Below are 22930 nucleotides of genomic sequence, written 5' to 3'. Positions count from 1 at the left end.
AGGTAAAATATTCTTCCAACAGGTAAATATCCCCCTCACTGGTGAAACACTTTCTCCAGTTGAAATGTCGTCCCAGGTAAAATATTCTTCCAACAGGTAAATATCCCCCTCACTGGTGAAACACTTTTTCCAGTTGAAATGTCGTCCCAGGTAAAATATTCTTCCAACAGGTAAATATCCTCCTCACTGGTGAAACACTTTTTCCAGTTGAAATGTCCTCCCAGGTAAAAGATCTTCCCAGTTGAATTATCCTCCACAGGGGAAACATGCTTTCTTCACAGGAAAAATATCTTCTTCACAGTGGAATTTCCTTATCACACATAAGATCTCCCTTCAAAGATAAAGCGAATAGATATATTAAAGCTTGTATTGACAACAGGAGAAGGCATTAAGGATTTACTTATTTCTGAATGCCTTTTAAACAGTTTTAAGAATTTTAAAATGTTGATGTTTCATTCAAGTGTTTAGTTGGATCTTGAATATAATTAATTTTGAAAAAAAATCATGGCTTCTTGCTAGACTTACAGTCATCAGACATTATGTGAAAAGAAGAATATGTCACTATCATAATGTAACATGACTTAAAACATATGATGTATTATATAAGGTAGGATTTAACCTTGATACAAACTAGAGGTTTAGTGTGTAAGATAGTATATAGCCTTAACATAAACCAGAGGTGTAATTTGTAAGGTAACATATAACTGTAATATGAACCGGAGGTGTAATGTGTAAGGTAGGATATAACCTTAATATAAACCAGAGGTGTAAGGTAGGATAACCTTAATATAAACGAGAGGTGTAATGTGTAAGGTAGCATATAACTGTAATATGAACCGGAGGTGTAATGTGTAAGGTAGTGGTAGTATATAACCTTAATATAAACCAGAGATGTAATGTGTAAGGTAGGATATAACCTTAATATAAACTAGAGTAGTAATGTGTAAGGCAGCATGTAACTTTAACGTAAACCAGAGGTGTAATGTGTAAGGTAACATATAGCCTTAATATAAACCAGAGGTGTAATGTGTAAGGTAGGATATAGCCTTAATATAAACCAGAGGTGTAATGTGTAAGGTAACATATAGCCTTAATATAAACCAGAGGTATAATGTGTAAGGTAACATATAGCCTTAATATGAACCAGAGGTGTAATGTATAAGGTAACATATAGCCTTAATATAAACCAGAGGTGTAATGTGTAAGGCAGCATGTAACTTTAACGTAAACAAGAGATGTTATGTGCAAAAAATCATAATCAAAGATATGATGTCTGGGGTATATAAGCCAGAAAATTAACCTGTTTAATCTTTCAATGCCCCTGAAATGTCAGACCGATTATGATGTAAGCATTACTGATGCAGGCTGCTGATTTCAGCCTGAATTAGATATGTCCAGGTGTCTAGGTGGTCCTCATATAAAGATTTTACCCAGCAAAACTTGGTGTCACACATGGATGATAGGCATTCATATTCTTTCTACACATTCAATCTTGACAAGTTTTCAAGATATAAGGTCATAAACAGTGAGAGAATGATGGAAAGTTGTTACATTTTATATATACGTCTGATTGACGGAACTTAACATGATAAAGAGCAAGTCATACTGCACATGTGAAAGGTCACATGTCAAGGTCATCACTGAAACTGTGTTTGAATGAAATGAATCGTGATTGATTTGTATTTTTTGAAAAAGTTAGTAATTATTACTCGTCTAGTTCCAAAGTTTGTGTTGGGTCAATAGACATCAGTTTGTTAAATCCAGCTTACTGATGTTACACAGCAACTTCACATGTATGACATATTGCTGATAGTGAAAGTGTGTGTAACTAATAGACACCAAAGAAAATTTATACCCATTTACAGTTAACTAAATATAAAATACAGAGAAAACGAGATCCAATGTCTGGTCTGGTAGATTCAGTAATACAGGCAGTCTTCCTAGGATAGATTCCTAGTGGAATACAGGGGTCTGGTTCAAAGATGTGTTAACAACAAGTATAAAATACTTAAAACAATATAAACTGACATAAAACCAAAAAACTACATTAAATGATGCTGATTTCTCTCTATGTATTGGTCACCCATTTTCCTTAAAGTTGATATTCTTGATAAATTAAAATTTCTATAAACACAATTTGTATGCATACATAAAGAAAACATACTGTAATTTCCATTAGTAATCAATGATAAGTCTTTGAGAAGCAACTTAAAGGAGTCTGTTTGCTTGTTCAATTCAATGATGTTGATTAAAAAAAATATAAAAAGTATAAACTGGTCATGTTATCTACATTATCATCAATATTAAACTTCCTTCTATAAACGTGTTTTTCCAAATTTAGTAAAACTAATTCCAAAGGTAAATAATGACATTTGATGACAAGTTACTATCATAGTCTACCAACATTTTGGGCTATGATCCCTCAAGTTCTAGATTGGTAGGGTATTGTTAGTGTCTTAGACTATCCATCAATCTGGCTCAGGCTTTATCTTGTGGATCCTTGATAAAAAATGCTTGCTGTTTATTGCTGTAAAGTTTGATATCATGATAAACACACAACACTCCATATGTACATGAAGTATGAGATTATGTATATGTCAATTCTCTAACCTTTACATAAATTGTTAAATCTTGAATTGTCCAAACTTTGGGGAGAAGTATTGCTTTGGAACTTTTTCTTTACTGTTGGAAATCCATTCATAAGACAGCTGTTTTAATGTTAGGTATCTTTTCAGAATTTGTGTAAAAAAAATTTAGTTGAGAACATTTTTGCCCAGAATAATGTCTGGAGTTATTATTCTATTGAAAACAGGTGCCCCCAAGGGCCTTTCATAGAACTTAATGGAGACAAAATATATTTGAAAGTGATTGCAATTCTCAATGACAAATTAATCATTTTCAAGGAACTGAATCTGTTTGTTGAGGTTAAGATATACAAAAAAATGAAAAATTGAAGATGATAATGAAAGATTTTTAAGGAGGGCAGTTCAGGCCTGCCCAGCTGATGAGGATATAAGCGAGAGGATATTGGAATATTTTTAGAAGGAAACAGTTTCCATAATGATTTTTTCCAGTGCCCCATAAAAATCTCTGAAAAGTTCATAAATATCTGATATTTCTATTTGATATCAACATTATTGTTTAAATATGAAATTTCTGATCAATTTTAGAATTCTGAATAGATCATTGCAGAGAATGTTTTGATTCTTTCCTTAATAAAATTTATAAAAAAAAAGTGGTGATTAGTTTTCTCCAGAAACTAATGTTTTAATTGATAAATGGCACTGTAATTTATATATGAAATATGAATTTTTTTTTTCTCAGGTTCCTACGACCACAAGGTGAAGCTTTATGACACACGTATTGGGGACAGCGTGCTGACCGTAGATCATGGACAGCCGGTGGAAGATGTCCTCACGTTTCCTACAGGGGGAATCTTTATTTCTGCAGGTAACTCATTTATTTAAAAATCAAAAGTCAGGATCTGTAACCTGAGGTACATTTGTGATTTGAAAAATTTGCAGGCTTTATACAACCACAGGGCACCAACCTTAGCAAACAGCATGATGGTGTTGTGATTTAGGCCTTAGTTGATTAAGTTATGAATATTGCTATCATGAAATTTACATGAACACTTTCCAATAAAGAACTAAAGATGTTGAAAAATCTGATGATGTAATTCCATGCAATGTAGTTAAGATAGCTTGACAAAAACGCTTAATTACGTCTTTGCTCATATTCCCAAACAATTCGTTAAGGGAACATTAAACAACGACATAGGATCAGAATATAATATTTAGTTAAATAAAAAAGCGAAATTGTTCTGTAAGTATTGCAATGTTAACATTTTTATCTTCTATCAATTCATTTATTATCTTAAATAATGTGACATTTAAAATTTCCTTCTTAAATGGTGTTTTTCTAGTACCATGTTTCACAATATCTGATTGGCTATTAAAAACAACCATTAAGATAGAAGCAATAGAAAGGTCTCAGATAGATATTTTTTATTTGCGCTGGTTGGAAGAAAATTATATAATACTTCAGCCATTTGGGGAAGACCTTAAATGTGTCATAGATTAAGGGTTACATCATTGAGTTTTGAACTGGATATCAGCTGGTGACATATACATGTACAGTAGGTATACAAAATTTCTCACCAGTAAATTTGACCACATGCATGGTATGAGTAGGAGTATGGTATGATTGTTCATGATATTTCATAATGCAGTGGAAACCACTTAATGTCACATCAGTTGATATCACTTTATGGTTGATATCATGTTATCTTGAGAAACCAGATTTTTCTCCTTCTGATATTTTCACTTATTTTACTGTGAGCAACACTTAATATGTTATTTCAGTGACTGTCACAAAATTTTTTTTAAAAAACCTACATAAATCACAAGTAAGTAAGGGAAAGAACTTGGGGTCAAGCCTGGAGGGTCATACGTCACACCTGGCTGTGTTAAGTAAACATTGTTACTTCCCTTCTGGCAAACCTTTCACCCCTGGCAGACTCCAGTACAATAGTTTCATACTCTTAAAGGTAAGGTCCAGTTTGGTCAAGTAAATCTTATCTGTTTGTTTTTAGGTCACCTGGCCCAAAGGGCCAATGGGGGCTTATGGAATACCACAGTGTCTGCCTTCCATCTGTCTGTCTGTCTGTCCCTCAACTTTTTCCTCAAATTGCTATTAGTCATAAATGATTTCTACCAAATTAGGTCAGAAGCATCCTTGAGGAAAGAAAAACAAATTTGTATGAATAATGAGTCTTGGCCCCCTTGGGCTTAACGGGCAGGACCCAGTAAGAGAAAAAGAGCAAATTATTACCTCACCTCACCCAAAGGGTAAACTAAAGAAGCTCCGATAAAAGATTTGAACCTCAAGTTTGAAAAAAATGAAGTCAGGATGAATTGAATAAAGAAAATTTATCACACATGGCCCAAAAAGCTTCATAGGACTGCATATATATTTACTTCAATTGCAGTCATATTTCCTGAATGATGCATTCAGTGTACATGATGTATTGTATGGAACATTGAAGATGAAAGAAAATCCTATTTAGTCATAATATCAGAACATCAACATCTTAATCTTTCATAAAGTCATTTATTACTTAAACTCTAGTGAACAGTGGTAATTCTGTTCTCAAACCAGCTTTTCCATGTGCCGAGTTTCAGTGAAATCTGATTGTCCTTTAGAAACAACCATTGATATAACTGTGTACGTTATTTTTGTAGGCAATGCTCAAAGAAAACGATCGTCAGAATATTTTATCATAGTTGCAGCTATATCTTGTGTATAAATATCAGCTGTGTGCTAATGCCCTATTGTGGAGTCTGCACAGTAAATGATGAATGAATTACCCAGCAGTATACCAGCTGATGACACTTTGTGTCAGATATGAAATACATATTTCAAAGAATAAAAATAATTAAGAAAGATCATTGTGCTTATGGGAATAACAAAGCAAATTACCATTTTTTTGTCTGCAAACAATTCATGTTGGAAACATGTCAGTTTGGATGCTAAAAATGTTCTCTTTCTGGTTTAAATATCCGGAAAAAATGAGTGGAGTGTTGATGTCATGTTCCAGTTATTATCATATTTTCTCTTGACAAATGGCACTTGCTGTTAAGCAATGTTCGCTGCATCAGGTTGTTTATTTTAAAGACATAGCCAGATAAAAGACAAAAATAGCGGTTACTAAATGGGAAAATAAACTAAATTTCAAAACTTAAAACTTCAAAACTTGGAAACATTTTCAAACATTTACTGTAAGAATCAAGTCAATTTGACATATCAGAAATTTCACTTTCAGGTTTAGACATCAGGAAAAATAGAGCGTTCATGTCAAATTCTTGTTATAACCCAGTGTATTCTGACAAACAACACATGATGTGTAATTTTTATTGTATTCTATTTTATTTGACATCTCATCATGTTACATATCTTTAATCTTACCTATTTTTTATACAGGAATGTATGTTACTTTAGCATATAACGAACTTCATATAGTGTTCTGTATTCCTGTTGGCTGAGATTATGGACATGTATTGTACCAAGAAATCAAGCTGTTTTTGAGTATCTTTACAACCATAATGTAAGAGTATAACTATTTACTCTTTCAAATTCCGTATTCCTGGAAGTTTTTTTTGTTTGATAATGCAGTATAAGCACCAAATTTGAGAACTGTAGTTACGGTTTCGTGACTGCCATCACTTCGGAACATTGAGGAGTGTCTGTTAGTGTTAATTTGATGTCACCAAAATTTTATTCCTGATTGCTCAACACTATGTAAGAAAGACCGCAACCATTTCTGATCGTAAGTTAGTTCTTGTTGTTTTTGTAATAGCTGATTGAAATGGAAGTTTTAGATAGAAGCTGTAAAACTGCATGCATGTACTTACAGGCTAAATAATGTACACTAAGATTTGATTCAGTGTTGTCATAAAGTAGCAAGGATTAAATTTTATATGTTAAAATATATTTGTGGGAAAGTACAGGATTAAGAGAAAAAATGTGAGTTTAGAATTTCATTTCTATGTTATATATTATACTATGGTTGTATTTTTTTGTTATCAACCAGATCTGATGTCTCTGCCATTCCATGGGGGAGTTGCCATTTAGCACACATGGGATGGGGGGAGGGGTTGCGGGGGAAACCTCCACCTTCTGTACCAGGCAAGTCCATCACAGTGATGAGGTTTTTTGATATAAGACATCAACATAGATAATAAAGTGAGGATAAAAATGTCTACCTTCATTAGCAACTGGCCAACAACAAGGAGAAAAAAAACTGCATTTCATGACAAAGAGTCAACGATCCATGACAGTAACCCTGCTAACTAAAACTGGAAGTTTTTGTTTTATTAGAATCTAGTTACAAACATAAGAATAAAAAAGGTTTGCATTGACAAATACACCTCCGACATGTCCTAACATTGCAGCACATCCATCCATTACTGTGAGTAATTTGACTCGCTTTCAGCTGTGTTTTGGTGTATGGTAATGTCAAAAATGTGGAACTCCAAATAATACAAACTGTATATCATTGAAGCATGAAATTGCCATAGGTCTCCCAGCAGTAGCCTTATGGTGATGGGTGTCAGAAATTCCTATTTATCTCAGCAAAAATTGCTACGAAATATTCTTATTTTGAAGTAATCTGTCAGGTATTGAACATAAACATTAATGCTAATGGCATTTTTATTTCATTCCCAGAATCCTCCTCTGGTCTGGAATCCATCAGATCCATCGAGACTTCCCCCTCTACCTTGTGTCCTTTGTAAATAGTGATGTCTTATAAAATCAGGATCAGTGGAGTTTGATAGATTCTTACTGCCTGGTGTATCTATAATTCTGACTGCCTGGTGTATCTATAATTCTCACTGCCTGGTGTATCTATAATTCTCACTGCCCTGTATATCTATAATTCTGACTGCCTGGTGTATCTATAAGTCTTACTGCCTGGTGTATCTATAATTCTCACTGCCCTGTATATCTATAATTCTCACTGCCTGGTGTATCTATAATTCTCACTGCCTGGTGTATCTATAATTCTTACTGCCTGGTGTATCTATAATTCTTACTGCCTGGTGTATCTATAATTCTTCCTGCCTGGTGTATCTATAATTCTCAATGCCTGGTGTATCTATAATTCTGACTGCCTGGTGTATCTATAATTCTTACTGCCTGGTGTATCTATAATTCTTCCTGCCTGGTGTATCTATAATTCTCAATGCCTGGTGTATCTATAATTCTCACTGCCTGGTGTATCTATAATTCTCACTGCCCTGTATATCTATAATTCTTACTGCCTGGTGTATCTATAATTCTCACTACCTGGTGTATCTATAATTCTCACTGCCTGGTGTATCTATAATTCTCACTGCCTGGTGTATCTATAATTCTCATTACCTGGTGTATGTATAATTCTTACTGCCTGGTGTATCTATAATTCTGACTGCCTGGTGTATCTATAATTCTCACTGCCTGGTGTATCTATAATTCTTACTGCCTGGTGTATCTATAATTCTCACTGTCTGGTGTATCTATAATTCTTACTGCCTGGTGTATCTATAATTCTTACTGCCTGGTGTATCTATAATTCTGACTGCCTGGTGTATCTATAATTCTGACTGCCTGGTGTATCTATAATTCTCACTGCCTGGTGTATCTATAATTCTCACTGCCTGGTGTATCTATAATTCTTACTGCCTGGTGTATCTATAATTCTTACTGCCTGGTGTATCTATAATTCTGACTGCCTGGTGTATCTATAATTCTCACTGCCTGGTGTATCTATAATTCTCACTGCCTGGTGTATCTATAATTCTCACTGCCTGGTGTATCTATAATTCTGACTGCCTGGTGTATCTATAATTCTCACTGCCTGGTGTATCTATAATTCTCACTGCCTGGTGTATCTATAATTCTCACTGCCTGGTGTATCTATAATTCTCACTGCCTGGTGTATCTATAATTCTTACTGCCTGGTGTATCTATAATTCTGACTGCCTGGTGTATCTATAATTCTGACTGCCTGGTGTATCTATAATTCTCACTGCCTGGTGTATCTATAATTCTGACTGCCTGGTGTATCTATAATTCTCACTGCCTGGTGTATCTATAATTCTTACTGCCCTGTATATCTATAATTCTGACTGCCTGGTGTATCTATAATTCTCACTGCCTGGTGTATCTATAATTCTCACTGCCTGGTGTATCTATAATTCTGACTGCCTGGTGTATCTATAATTCTCACTGCCTGGTGTATCTATAATTCTGACTGCCAGGTGTATCTATAATTCTGACTGCCTGGTGTATCTATAATTCTCACTGCCTGGTGTATCTATAATTCTGACTGCCTGGTGTATCTATAATTCTTACTGCCTGGTGTATCTATAATTCTCACTGCCTGGTGTATCTATAATTCTCACTGCCTGGTGTATCTATAATTCTCACTGTCTGGTGTATCTATAATTCTTACTGCCTGGTGTATCTATAATTCTCACTGCCTGGTGTATCTATAATTCTGACTGCCAGGTGTATCTATAATTCTCACTGCCAGGTGTATCTATAATTCTTACTGCCTGGTGTATCTATAATTCTCACTGCCTGGTGTATCTATAATTCTGACTGCCTGGTGTATCTATAATTCTCACTGCCTGGTGTATCTATAATTCTCACTGCCTGGTGTATCTATAATTCTGACTGCCTGGTGTATCTATAATTCTCACTGCCTGGTGTATCTATAATTCTCACTTCCTGGTGTATCTATAATTCTCACTGCCTGGTGTATCTATAATTCTGACTGCCTGGTGTATCTATAATTCTTACTGCCTGGTGTATCTATAATTCTCACTGCCTGGTGTATCTATAATTCTGACTGCCTGGTGTATCTATAATTCTGACTGCCTGGTGTATCTATAATTCTGACTGCCTGGTGTATCTATAATTCTTACTGCCTGGTGTATCTATAATTCTGACTGCCTGGTGTATCTATAATTCTGACTGCCTGGTGTATCTATAATTCTCACTACCTGGTGTATCTATAATTCTCACTGCCTGGTGTATCTATAATTCTTACTGCCTGGTGTATCTATAATTCTGACTGCCTGGTGTATCTATAATTCTGACTGCCTGGTGTATCTATAATTCTTACTGCCTGTGTATCTATAATTCTCACTGCCTGGTGTATCTATAATTCTCACTGCCTGGTGTATCTATAATTCTTACTGCCCTGTATATCTATAATTCTCACTGCCTGGTGTATCTATAATTCTGACTGCCTGGTGTATCTATAATTCTCACTGCCTGGTGTGCCTGATGTATCTATAATTCTTACTGCCTGGTGTATCTATAATTCTCACTGCCTGGTGTATCTATAATTCTTACTGCCTGGTGTATCTATAATTCTCACTGCCTGGTGTATCTATAATTCTCACTGCCTGGTGTATCTATAATTCTCACTGCCTGGTGTATCTATAATTCTTACTGCCCTGTATATCTATAATTCTCACTGCCTGGTGTATCTATAATTCTCACTGCCTGGTGTATCTATAATTTTTACTGCCCTGTATATCTATAATTCTCACTGCCTGGTGTATCTATAATTCTGACTGCCTGGTGTATCTATAATTCTCACTGCCTGGTGTGCCTGATGTATCTATAATTCTTACTGCCTGGTGTATCTATAATTCTTACTGCCTGGTGTATCTATAATTCTTCCTGCCTGATGTATCTATAATTCTCACTGCCTGGTGTATCTATAATTCTTACTGCCCTGTATATCTATAATTCTCACTGCCTGGTGTATCTATAATTCTCACTGCCTGGTGTATCTATAATTCTGACTGCCTGGTGTATCTATAATTCTTAATGCCCTGTATATCTATAATTCTGACTGCCTGGTGTATCTATAATTCTCACTACCTGGTGTATCTATAATTCTCACTGTCTGGTGTATCTATAATTCTTACTGCCTGGTGTATCTGCCTGGTGTATTCTACTGCCTGGTGTATCTATAATTCTTCACTCCTATTGCCCTGTATATCTATAATTTCTGACTGCCTGGTGTATCTATAATTCTCACTGCCTGGTGTATCTATAATTCTGACTGCCTGGTGTATCTATAATTCTTACTGCCTGGTGTATCTATAATTCTCACTGCCTGGTGTATCTATAATTCTCACTGCCTGGTGTATCTATAATTCTTACTGCCTGGTGTATCTATAATTCTTACTGCCTGGTGTATCTATAATTCTCACTGCCCTGTATATCTATAATTCTCACTGCCTGGTGTATCTATAATTCTGACTGCCTGGTGTATCTATAATTCTCACTGCCTGGTGTATCTATAATTCTGACTGCCTGGTGTATCTATAATTCTGACTGCCTGGTGTATCTATATAATTCTCTCTGCCTGGTGTATCTATAATTCTTACTGCCTGGTGTATCTATAATTCTCACTGCCTGGTGTATCTATAATTCTGACTGCCTGGTGTATCTATAATTCTCTGCCTGGTGTATCTATAATTCTGCCTGGTGTATCTATAATTCTTACTGCCTGGTGTATCTATAATTCTGACTGCCTGGTGTATCTATAATTCTCACTGCCTGGTGTATCTATAATTCTCACTGCCTGGTGTATCTATAATTCTCACTGCCTGGTGTATCTATAATTCTCACTGCCTGGTGTATCTATAATTCTGACTGCCTGGTGTATCTATAATTCTGACTGCCTGGTGTATCTATAATTCTGACTGCCTGGTGTATCTATAATTCTGACTGCCTGGTGTATCTATAATTCTGACTGCCTGGTGTATCTATAATTCTTACTGCCTGGTGTATCTATAATTCTTACTGCCTGGTGTATCTATAATTCTCACTGCCTGGTGTATCTATAATTCTTAATGCCCTGTATATCTATAATTCTGACTGCCTGGTGTATCTATAATTCTCACTGCCTGGTGTATCTATAATTCTGACTGCCTGGTGTATCTATAATTCTGACTGCCTGGTGTATCTATAATTCTGACTGCCTGGTGTATCTATAATTCTCACTGCCTGGTGTATCTATAATTCTCACACTATAATTCTCACTGCCTGGTGTATCTATAATTCTGACTGCCTGGTGTATCTATAATTCTGACTGCCTGGTGTATCTATAATTCTGACTGCCTGGTGTATCTATAATTCTCACTACCTGGTGTATCTATAATTCTCACTACCTGGTGTATCTATAATTCTCACTACCCTGTATATCTATAATTCTCACTGCCTGGTGTATCTATAATTCTCACTACCTGGTGTATCTATAATTCTCACTGCCTGGTGTATCTATAATTCTCACTACCTGGTGTATCTATAATTCTCACTGCCTGGTGTATCTATAATTCTCACTGCCTGGTGTATCTATAATTCTCACTACCTGGTGTATCTATAATTCTCACTGCCTGGTGTATCTATAATTCTCACTGCCTGGTGTATCTATAATTCTGACTGCCTGGTGTATCTATAATTCTCACTGCCTGGTGTATCTATAATTCTCACTGCCTGGTGTATCTATAATTCTTCCTGCCTGATGTATCTATAATTCTCACTGCCTGGTGTATCTATAATTCTCACTGCCTGGTGTATCTATAATTCTTACTGCCTGGTGTATCTATAATTCTGACTGCCTGGTGTATCTATAATTCTTACTGCCTGGTGTATCTATAATTCTGACTGCCTGGTGTATCTATAATTCTTACTGCCCTGTATATTGACTACCTTAGATTGATGGATTGACACAACATAGAGATGTATTATCAGGTGTTTACTGCAATATGAAAAGCTGCAGATATTTAATCAGAATATAGTGGGTTTTCTAATGCACAGCAGGCCTATTGTTGAACTAGGGAAACATTTAAGGGATTAAGTCTTCTGTTGAGGTGAAGGTTAATTTTGACAAATTTTTGTCTGAAGTGTCATTGGATCGAGGGGATTCAATTTTGTATAAATCAAAGATTGTACTCCCCTTGGGAGAATATTTAAACTCTTCCTTCACTGTTTTGATTAAGAACTTGTGACCAAACCTAACCAGGTGAGTGATGCAGACCCCATGGGTATGTTGTTCTTATTTCTGTAAAGTCTCAAGCGTATCGGACATAGACATAAATATTAAGTCATCAGGTTGTTTCCTATACATTCACACCTATAAAGCAATTTTGACAAATGACTGTACTTTTAAATATTAGATAGGAACTATTAAATACGCCTTCAGTTCAGTAACACTAACCGTTTATTATAGATATCACTTTATATTGCTGTTTTTCACATGGCAGTTTATTTTTAATCAAGGTATGTTTATGATGCAATATAGATAGCGTTATCAATAGAAATAACATCAAAGTGTGGAGCTAACTTATCACATTACTTATCAGAATGATAACTACGTATCATTTTTACTTACATTAAAGTGGCATCTTTCTTATTAAAGAGAAAATGTATTTTATGCATTTGTATCAAGATCCTATCACTAGATTTAATTACCCCACACAGGAGGAAAGACACTTTCTTAAACTAGTAGCAGATACATGTTAGTTTGTTAGGGGTATCACTTTAAAACAAAAGCTGATTTCTTGTTATATGATGAATGGAGGGGACTGTTTGATGATAAATCAACAATATACATGAGGTATAGATTTGATATAGTGCCTTTATCTCATTAATTCTATTGCCTAACAGCTTGGCTATCATAGAAGTTACTTACCAATATAAAATCTGTTTTACTGTTATGGTATTATTAGTCCCCCACCAGGACCGTAGGGAACTAATATTAGTTTTGCTTGGTGTCTGTCTTTTTTTCCTTCCACTATCTTGTCCAGCTGTATCTCCTACACTTCTAAATATTGGAACTTATACTTTGGATGTGGGTTCACTTTGGTGAGGGGTATGTCGCATATCAAAAGTAGGTAACTCTGACTTAATTTTGACCTTTTACCTACATCCAACAGCTTATCCTTGCCCTGTGATCTACACTACTAATCATGAAGCCTTCATACATGGATATGGGATAATTTGTTGAGACGATATGACATATATCAAAAGTAGGTCACTCTGACCTACATTTTGACCTACAACAAGAAAATGCTTTTCTATGCCCTTTATTTTACACAAAGAATCATAAGAGAGTAATACTTCTATAACAAACCTTTTTCCAAAGATAAATCAAATTAAAAACGAAAAAAAGACAAGAAATAAAAGATGCATCAAGGTGGAATACAAGGTATTCTGGTAATCAGATGTTGGTCATAAGCTGTCAGGTTGTGGTCATACATAAATGCCCAATGTCCATGAAAGATGTGTTCAATATTCTATTTTTAATAGGTCCATTTCACTTCAGTAATAGTAACCATAACTTAAGTATACAAATACAGTACCTGTAGCCATTTTTGTAGCCCAGAAACAAAAGATTAAAAAAAAATCCTGCCTTCCCTATAGTCCCATGAGCCATTACAATGGAGACATACAGTGATCTCCCTTCCTCTTTCATTTATGGCACTCACTGATGGCTAAAGTTTGAAAGTTGAGTCCTATTCTTTGTTTTTCAGCCATTCAGATTGTTTCTGAGGCTAATTTTTGTCCAGTTATTTACTGTGACCACAATTCTGTATTGTATTGATATATAAAGAGTGATGTCCTGACCTGTGGCCACATTTCTGTATTGTATTGATATATAAAGAGGGATGTCCTGACATGTGGCCATGTTTCTGTATTGTATTGATATATATAAGGATGTTCTGACCTGTGGCCACATTTCTGTATTGTATTGATATATAAAGAGGGATGTCCTGACCTGTGGCCATATTTCTGTACTGTATTGATATATAATGACTGATGTCCTGACATGTGGCCATGTTTCTGTATTGTATTGATATATAAAGAGGGATGTCCTGACCTATGGCCTAGTTTCTGTATTGTATTGATATATAAAGAGGGATGTCCTGACCTGTGGCCTAATTTCTGTATTGTATTGATATATATAAGGATGTCCTGACCTGTGGCCACATTTCTGTATTGTATTGATATATAAAGAGGGATGTCCTGACCTGTGGCCACATTTCTGAACTGTATTGATATATAAAGAGGGATGTCCTGATCTGTGGCCACATTTCTGAACTGTATTGATATATAAAGAGGGATGTCCTGAATTGTTGCCACATTTCTGTATTGTATTGATATATAAAGAGGGATGTCCTGAATTGTTGCCACATTTCTGTATTGTATTGATATATAAAGAGGGATGTCCTAACCTATGGCCACATTTCTGTATTGTATTGATATATAAAGAGGGATGTCCTGACCTGTGGCCATATTTCTGTATTGTATTGATATATAAAGAGGGATGTCCTGACCTGTGGCCACATTTCTGTATTGTATTGATATATAAAGAGGGATGTCCTGACCTGTGGCCTAATTTCTGTATTGTATTGATATATAAAGAGGGATGTCCTGACCTGTGGCCACATTTCTGTATTGTATTGATATATAAAGAGGGATGTCCTGACCTGTGGCCACATTTCTGTATTGTATTGATATATAAAGAGTGATGTCCTGACCTGTGGCCATATTTCTGTATTGTATTGATATATAAAGAGGGATGTCCTGACCTGTGGCCTAATTTCTGTATTGTATTGATATGTAAAGAGTGATGTCCTGACCTGTGGCCTAATTTCTGTATTGTATTGATATATAAAGAGGGATGTCCTGACCTGTGGCCATATTTCTGTATTGTATTGATATATAAAGAGGGATGTCCTGATCTGTGGCCACATTTCTGTATTGTATGGCTGATATTGATGTATAAAATATTTGCTTTGACTTCTTGCCGATATATGTGTCTCTGACCTGACTGGTACATGCGAAGGGGAGTCATATAGACGGAGTTCAGAAAATTGTCCATCTAAAGGTGTAACCAGAGAGATTGATGACACAAGCTCTAATGGTCAATTTTGCTCATATTAAATCTCCATACAAGTCATATTTGTTGAAGAATGACAGTAAGTCAGGAGGTCGATTTTGCCCATATCATATCTCAATGCTGGCCTTACTGGTTGATGAACTAGTATCATATAATCTAATAGATGTTAAAGAAGACCCTTTGGGCTCCAGCCTGGTCATCAGTTACTGAGTGTGTAAGCATTTCTTCATCCCCTCTCAAATTCTGAATGTTTATTGTATATTTTAGGTATAGAACCTATCTGACTCCAAAGTCAGAAGTCGTACACGTACACTGTCTAAAATATGTGTCTAAGTATTAGTCTTTATCTCTTACTTGTAGATTTATTGCTTATAAACGGTTTTCTTGACTGTAGAATATAGCAAAGTACAAAAGTCTTAGGAATTACATTATCATTTAACTTTAATTTATCAATTTGTAAAATCATGTTTCATGCAAATTTGTTGTGAGAATTTTGTTTCATGAAAGAGAAGAAAAATTACTTATTAAGTCTCTGTGAATTTTCCAAGAAAATTTTGTAGCCAATTTTTATGGTTGGGAGGTAAATAGGGAGTTGTTTGGTGTATATATTACAGTAACAAAATGTACCAACAACATTGTGTTCACACTGCGCGTAAATTGTGGGCACACATAAACTGTATAGTATCTAGTGTACAACACAATGGGATAGATTACACATTTTGTGTGGTTTGGTAAAAATGGTTGGCTAATATTACAAATTGAAGATTAAATAGAAAAGTGATATAGTTATGATTAAAAAGTAATCACAGGCATAAATAATGATCACACTTGTAAATAGTGATCACAGATGTAAATAATGATCACAGTTGTAAATAGTGATCACAGGTGTAAACAGTGATCACAGGTGTAAATAGTGATCACAGATGTAAATAATGATCACAGTTGTAAATAGTGATCACAGGTGTAAACAGTGATCACAGGTGTTAACAGTGATCACAGGTGTTAACAGTGATCACAGGTGTAAACAGTGATCACAGGTGTTAACAGTGATCACAGGTGTTAACAGTGATCACAGGTATAAATAGTGATCACATGTGTAAATAGTGATCACAGGTGTAAACAGTGATCACAGGTGTAAACAGTGATCACAGGTGTAAATAGTGATCACAGATATAAACAGTGATCACAGGTGTTAACAGTGATAACAGGTGTTAACAGTGATCACAGGTGTAAATAGTGATCACAGGTGTAAACAGTGATCACAGGTGTAAACAGTGATCACAGGTGTAAATAGTGATCACAGATATAAACAGTGATCACAGGTGTAAACAGTGATCACAGGTGTAAATGGTGATCACAGGTGTTAACAGTGATCACAGGTATAAATAGTGATCACATGTGTAAATAGTGATCACATGTGTAAACAGTGATCACAGGTGTTAACAGTGATCACAGGTATAAATAGTGATCACATGTGTAAATAGTGATCACAGGTGATTACAGGTATAAATAGTGATCACATGTGTAAACAGTGATCACAGGTGTTAACAGTGATCACAGGTATAAATAGTGATCACATGTGTAAATAGTGATCACAGGTGTAAACAGTGATCACATGAGTTAACAGTGATCACAGTTGTAAACAGTGATTACAGGTGTAAATAGTGATCACATGTATAAATAGTGATCACAGGTGTAAACAGTGATCACATGAGTTAACAGTGATCACAGTTGTAAACAGTGATTACAGGTGTAAATAGTGATCACAGGTGATCACTGGTGTAAACAGTGATCACAGGTGTAAATAGTGGTCACAGGTGTAAACAGTGATCACAGGTGTAAATAGTGATTACAGGTGTAAACAGTGATCACAGGTGTAAATAGTGGTCACAGGTGTAAATAGTGATCACTGGTGTAAATAGTGGTCACAGGTGAAAATAGTGATCACAGGTGTAAATAGTGGTCACAGGTGTAAACAGTGGCCCCATGTGTATCAAAATTGATTGATGATTATTAAAGTCATTTTCAGTTTTCAGTTTAGGAAATAACATTTGAACTTTCCTATTGTGTGCATGTCATCCAGAGGTCGTGGATAAATCACAAGGTTGTGTGATCCCAAAACTGTAGTATTACCTGTCCCATGTCATGGTGCCATGGCGCCTCAGTAGGTTAGACATCTAACAGTCTTCATCGTTAGGCCAACACTTGTGGATTCCAGGTCTACTTGGGACAGTCACCAGTTACTGGATGTAGGTTGGTAGTTTTTTTTTTGCAGGAAGTCTGGCTTTCCTACACCACCCAAACCTGGCAAGTCCTTAAATGATCCTGGTTGTAAATAGGATGTAAAGCAACACTAAACTAGATAAAATATCCTCTCTTGTCCCATCCCATCCTGTCCACTCTGTCCTATACCTGTCCCGTCCCATCCTGTCCTTTCTGTCCTATACCTGTTCCATCCCATCCTGTCCACTCTGTCCTATACCTGTCCCGTCCCATCCTGTCCTCTCTGTCCTATATCTGTCATCCTATCCTATCCTGTCCCATCCCATCCTGTCCACTCTGTCCTATACCTGTCCTGTCCCATCCTGTCCACTCTGTCCTATACCTGTTCCATCCCATCCTGTCCACTCTGTCCTATACCTGTTCCGTCCCATCCTGTCCACTCTGTCCTATATCTGTCATCCTATCCTATCCTGTCCCATCCCGTCCCGTCCACTCTGTCCTATACCTGTTCCATCCCATCCTGTTCACTCTGTCCTTTATCTGTCATCCTATCCTCTCCTGTCCCATCCTGTCTGTCCTATACCTGTCATCCTATCCTCTCCTGTCCCATCCTGTCGGTCATATACCTGTCATCCTATCCTCTCCTGTCCCATCCCATCCTGTCCACTATGTCCTATATCTGTCATTCCATCCTCTCCTGTTCCATCCTATCCTGTCCACTGTCCTGTACCTGTTCCATCCCATCCTGTCCCACTCATATACCATCCTGTGTCTCCCTGATCATAAATCAAGGGATTTAATACAGCTATGCCTATTTCAGGGTTCCAGGTCAAGGTCATCCTTACATAGAAATCATCAACCAATCAAGTGTCATCACTTTGATGACTTCAGTTTGAGGAGAATCATTTAAAACTTTATAATGTCATCTGTTTAAATTCTTGGGAAATTGATAAGTTCATTGATTCAAGGTCAAACTCACTGTTAGTGTGAAGTGTTCATAGTAAGCATAACTTAAGCTATCAAATTCAGAAATATTTAAATAAACTCTACATAAATAAGTGTATTTCTTTCCCTTGTTTCATATCTGTTCAAGACAAATTTGGAGTGTTTTGAATTTAGTACTTGACTGTCAATGTAAACTTAGTAGAGGCTTTAATTAAACATTCAGCAATATATGCATTGGTGACACTGAAAGCCCCTCTTCCCTCATCACAGAGACATTTGTGACTCTCAAAACTTCTTCCCATTGTGGAGATAGTGATGACCCTCAAATCCTTTCCTTATCACAGAGACAATTTTGATTTTAATTTTTTTTCTTGATTTTAAGCCTTCCCTCATTTTATTATTGACAGTGTTAAACCTTGAAATCTCTGCAGGTTGCTATGATTATTACTTATTATATTGCAATGTCTATTTATGGCCATATTTGCTTCCTCACTGTACTATATTGCAAATTAAGGCAAACAGGACTGTGAAATCCCACTAGGGTGGTACACTGAGTTAAGGCCTGCTACAGCTGTATTTTGAATAAATTCTAAAAACTATGAGAAATGTAGTTCAGTCAACTCTTAAAACCAAGAAAGTTCAAAATTTTGATAAAGTGTTTTATCTAGGTATAAAAAAAGTAAAAATTGCACTTGTTCTGAAATTATTCATCTGGAACTTTGGTTCTTCCATGTGGAACTATAATGTTTAATGATAAATGTCTAAATCCCGTGGATCAGTTAAGATATCAACACCTCTGATCCTATGTATCCCAGATCAAACAGCCAATCACTATCTATCTTATATCTCTGGTATAAATGGCAGATAGCATCGCCAAATAAAACTTAATCCTGTTAATATATAAAACCTGGGAACAGGTTTTACATTCTCAGGGATGTGTCTGCCGCAGGTTCGGAAGCATTAGAATCCCTATCTGTATTATATCTACCAATACTTCATTGTGTGTGTACAGTGAGATTCCAAAGAAAAAAATTTAATTCGTGAATTTCTTTGATATGAAATATAATAATGCCATTCGACATGAATATAGATTAACCGCAATAGAAACTATTTCATCAGAATCATTGTAATGTTTGATGTGAAAAAGATTATATTTGGATACAGGATTGTATGCTGGGTGATTATGCATCCTTTGCAGTTTCTTATTAAAGGGAATTGTGACTGTAATGATAACTTCTAACGTAAACCCGATGTGGAGAAGAATTCGCCTGATTCAGCGGTATAAAGATGACAGCAATAGTATTTATCTCTTCTTTCTTCACCCGCTATCAACAAAGAAATCAGGTCTGCACTTTTTACTGTGTTACTAAGACTTAATCTGTTTTCTGTCAACCACAAGTTTTGTGGCCAATTTCCCTCAACAAAATGATGTATATTGCTAAATAGTTTAATTTGCATTTAAACTGTTATTATCGGCAGCATGTATTTAGGGGAAGAGAGATGCATTGGCCTAAAGGATATATACAATTGATAGATGTTGAAACTAGATATGTTGAGTAGCGATGTAGCAGGATAGAGTTGCTCATAATCAAGTTTTATATGAATGTAGCCATATATCTCCAGATAGGTATTAAAAGTATGTTAGCATTGCTGATAAGACCGCCTTAGAATACGTCTGATAACGCCTGATACACATCAGCTAATCCAAGATAATCACGGCCCGCGAGAAATTCTACCGTTTTCATGGAGGAATTTTATTAGAGTTTATTTGATTTAATTGACATTATCAAATATTTGGTGAATAAATCGGTGACATTCTGTCACGGAGAATACACTATTGGAGATAAACATCGTATCACTTACAGTACACACCCAAAATAACACATATTCCCATATGATTCAAAATAAATCTTGTGTAATAAATTATTTTTTTGAATTTTATGGTTAAGATTGTTTTTGTATGTGTAGAATCATTTTTCATGAGGTACTTAACCTTTAATGTAGGTGGCAGCCCTGTGCCGCAGTCTGTGGTTGTGGTAGAGTGGTTTTCTGGAACCCTGTCCGGAGATCTACCACATAGAGAATTCTCCAGCAAGGGCAAGGTTGTATCACTGTCTAATTCCAGGTTCTATCAAAATAATGATTCTGTGCAGATCACAGAGGAAATGACTAATGAAATGTTTTAAACGTAAGGCAATTTCATTTCCTTTTTTTGGCTTTTTGTTTTGCCTATTAAAACATGAAAAAAAAAGGAAATCCGATTTTGTGGACATTACAGAGGATAGATGAGAAACCTAAGTTTAACAACATCTGGATTAAAACCCTATCATCCAAAATTGTCATAAAAATGGTCTCGGCATTTTCTTAATAGCCACGTTATCATCTGGTACATTGATAGTAAATCCATACCAATGTTATGATGACCTGTTTATAGAGTCTTTTTTTCTGGTTCTCTGTAAAACAGCTTTCTTCAACAGCTAATTATAATACAGGAGTGATACGTGGAAAGAACTATCATTGGCTTAATCAAGCTCGTTATTTATATAGTTGGGCAGCTAAATTTTCCGTGACCATAGGGGATCTATTTCTTATGATGGTAGGAGATTTGTTAACATATAGTACAATCTGTCACACATCACAGCATTGTGTAGCCACACTTGCCTCCCCTGATAGCTTTAACAGTTCCCTGTTGACGAGGTTGAGGGAGGAAGTGTGAAGAATAAAAAGACCCTGGAGATACCAAATAGCTTTAGAAATGTTTCTGGTACCAGGGGTCATTTGTAAGTACATGTTTTTACCAGTGTACCAGACACGGATCAGCGCTAATGCCAAATATATACCCGACAAATCAGCTACCAATGCCTGTAACATCTTTTCTACATCTCATCAAAATGTCAGTAAATCTGAAAAATTGACTTTAGTTTCATTAATTTTGTGATGGTATTATTAGATAGATGATGTGTCACCTATTTCTTGTTTACTACATAATCTAGCTTCTCTCTACTTGTACTAGACATTTCACATATTATAATGCAGCTGCTTTTTAATATGTGTTTCTACATTAATATTTTTTTTAAGCCATATATTCCCTATGTATTCAGCTCCTCCCCCCTCTCCCCCCTTCACCTCCCCCCCCCCCCCCCAAGATATTCAGCCCTCCCCTCTCCCCGCTTCCCCACTAGATATTCAGCCCCTCCCCCCTCCCCCTTTAGATGAAGATATTTCAGTTCCTGATATATCCTGAAGTTTATCGGATGGTTTGCATTTTATTTTTCCACAAAATAATTATTTAGTGTTTTTGAGAAATAAAATCACTAGATTCATTGGCATCACACCAGCATAATCAACTGATATTAGAAGGAATTTTGGCGATTATAAAAGTAGATGTAGTGTAGACATTATCAACAATAAGCTGGAACAAATGTATGGCTGTGAAACAATCATAGTGTTGGACGGACTTGATTATTTGGAGGAATGTACCTCTCTATAGTGACCGAATTCATTGTTGTAGGTTTTGCTACCCAATCACTATAAACACTAGGTCTGATTAAAATACTTATTTCCGAGCTGTGGAGTAGGAAATGCTTTACTCTATAAAATGTACATCTTGGATAGCATTGAATGTCTGGCCTGATTCCAATGATATGCTCAGAGGTATACCTCTGATTGTCTGTCGTGTGGAGGAGGTGAGGTATGTATCTCATTAGCTTTGATAATTTGGCTCAGATTTTCTCCGTCCCTGAAGCCCGCCCCATTCAATCTCAGCTCATAAAGTCGTAATAAAGACCCGCGACTAGGCCAGACTAGAACTTTTGATGGGTGGAAAGCAAGGGCAAATACTTAGTGCCCCTAAAAAGTAGGTATCTCCTAAATTATCATGTTAGAGAAATGTTTTCATTGGTGTTATTGAATAGATATACTCGTGTAGATCACATTGAGTACCTGTCTGTTGGATGCGCATCATTGACTCCGCTGGTGGTACACAGGTGGGGTGGGATGAGGTACTAGTAGGGGATGGGGACTAGGGGAGGTCGGGGTGGGAGGGGGACAGAAAGGAAGTTCTGCATCTTCCATAAACACTCTAATCTTGTTATTGCCACTCAAAAAGTTTCAGTATTTGTCTTCAATCATATCCTCATGGCTGACATATCTCTGAAACCTTGTTAAGGATGTATGGAACACATGTTAGAGTAGAAGGACATGATTCCAATAATCGTACACAACATCAGAGACTTTTGTATTTTGATATCTTTGTTTCTGTTGTACTCTTTCTCTATAACTGGCATGTTT

The 22930-nt window shown here is 36.0% G+C and overlaps 1 protein-coding gene across 1 annotated transcript in view; it reads left to right on the top strand.

Moving 5' to 3' along the window:
- LOC132545871 (U3 small nucleolar RNA-associated protein 15 homolog) overlaps positions 1-22930 on the top strand; it is a 117476-nt gene that overhangs the window by 43784 nt on the left and 50762 nt on the right. The window contains exon 6 of the mRNA XM_060209543.1: positions 3325-3450. Within this exon, the coding sequence (XP_060065526.1) occupies positions 3325-3450 (126 nt within the window). The remainder of the gene's footprint in view (positions 1-3324; positions 3451-22930) is intronic.

Source organism: Ylistrum balloti, unplaced genomic scaffold (assembly GCF_031769215.1).
Source record: "Ylistrum balloti isolate Yb309-2 unplaced genomic scaffold, AGI_CSIRO_Ybal_v1 Utg369860, whole genome shotgun sequence".
Taxonomy (NCBI): Eukaryota; Metazoa; Mollusca; class Bivalvia; order Pectinida; family Pectinidae; genus Ylistrum; species Ylistrum balloti.
The sequence above is the reverse complement of the archived record's forward strand: the minus strand, read 5'-3'. Positions and strand labels throughout refer to the sequence as shown.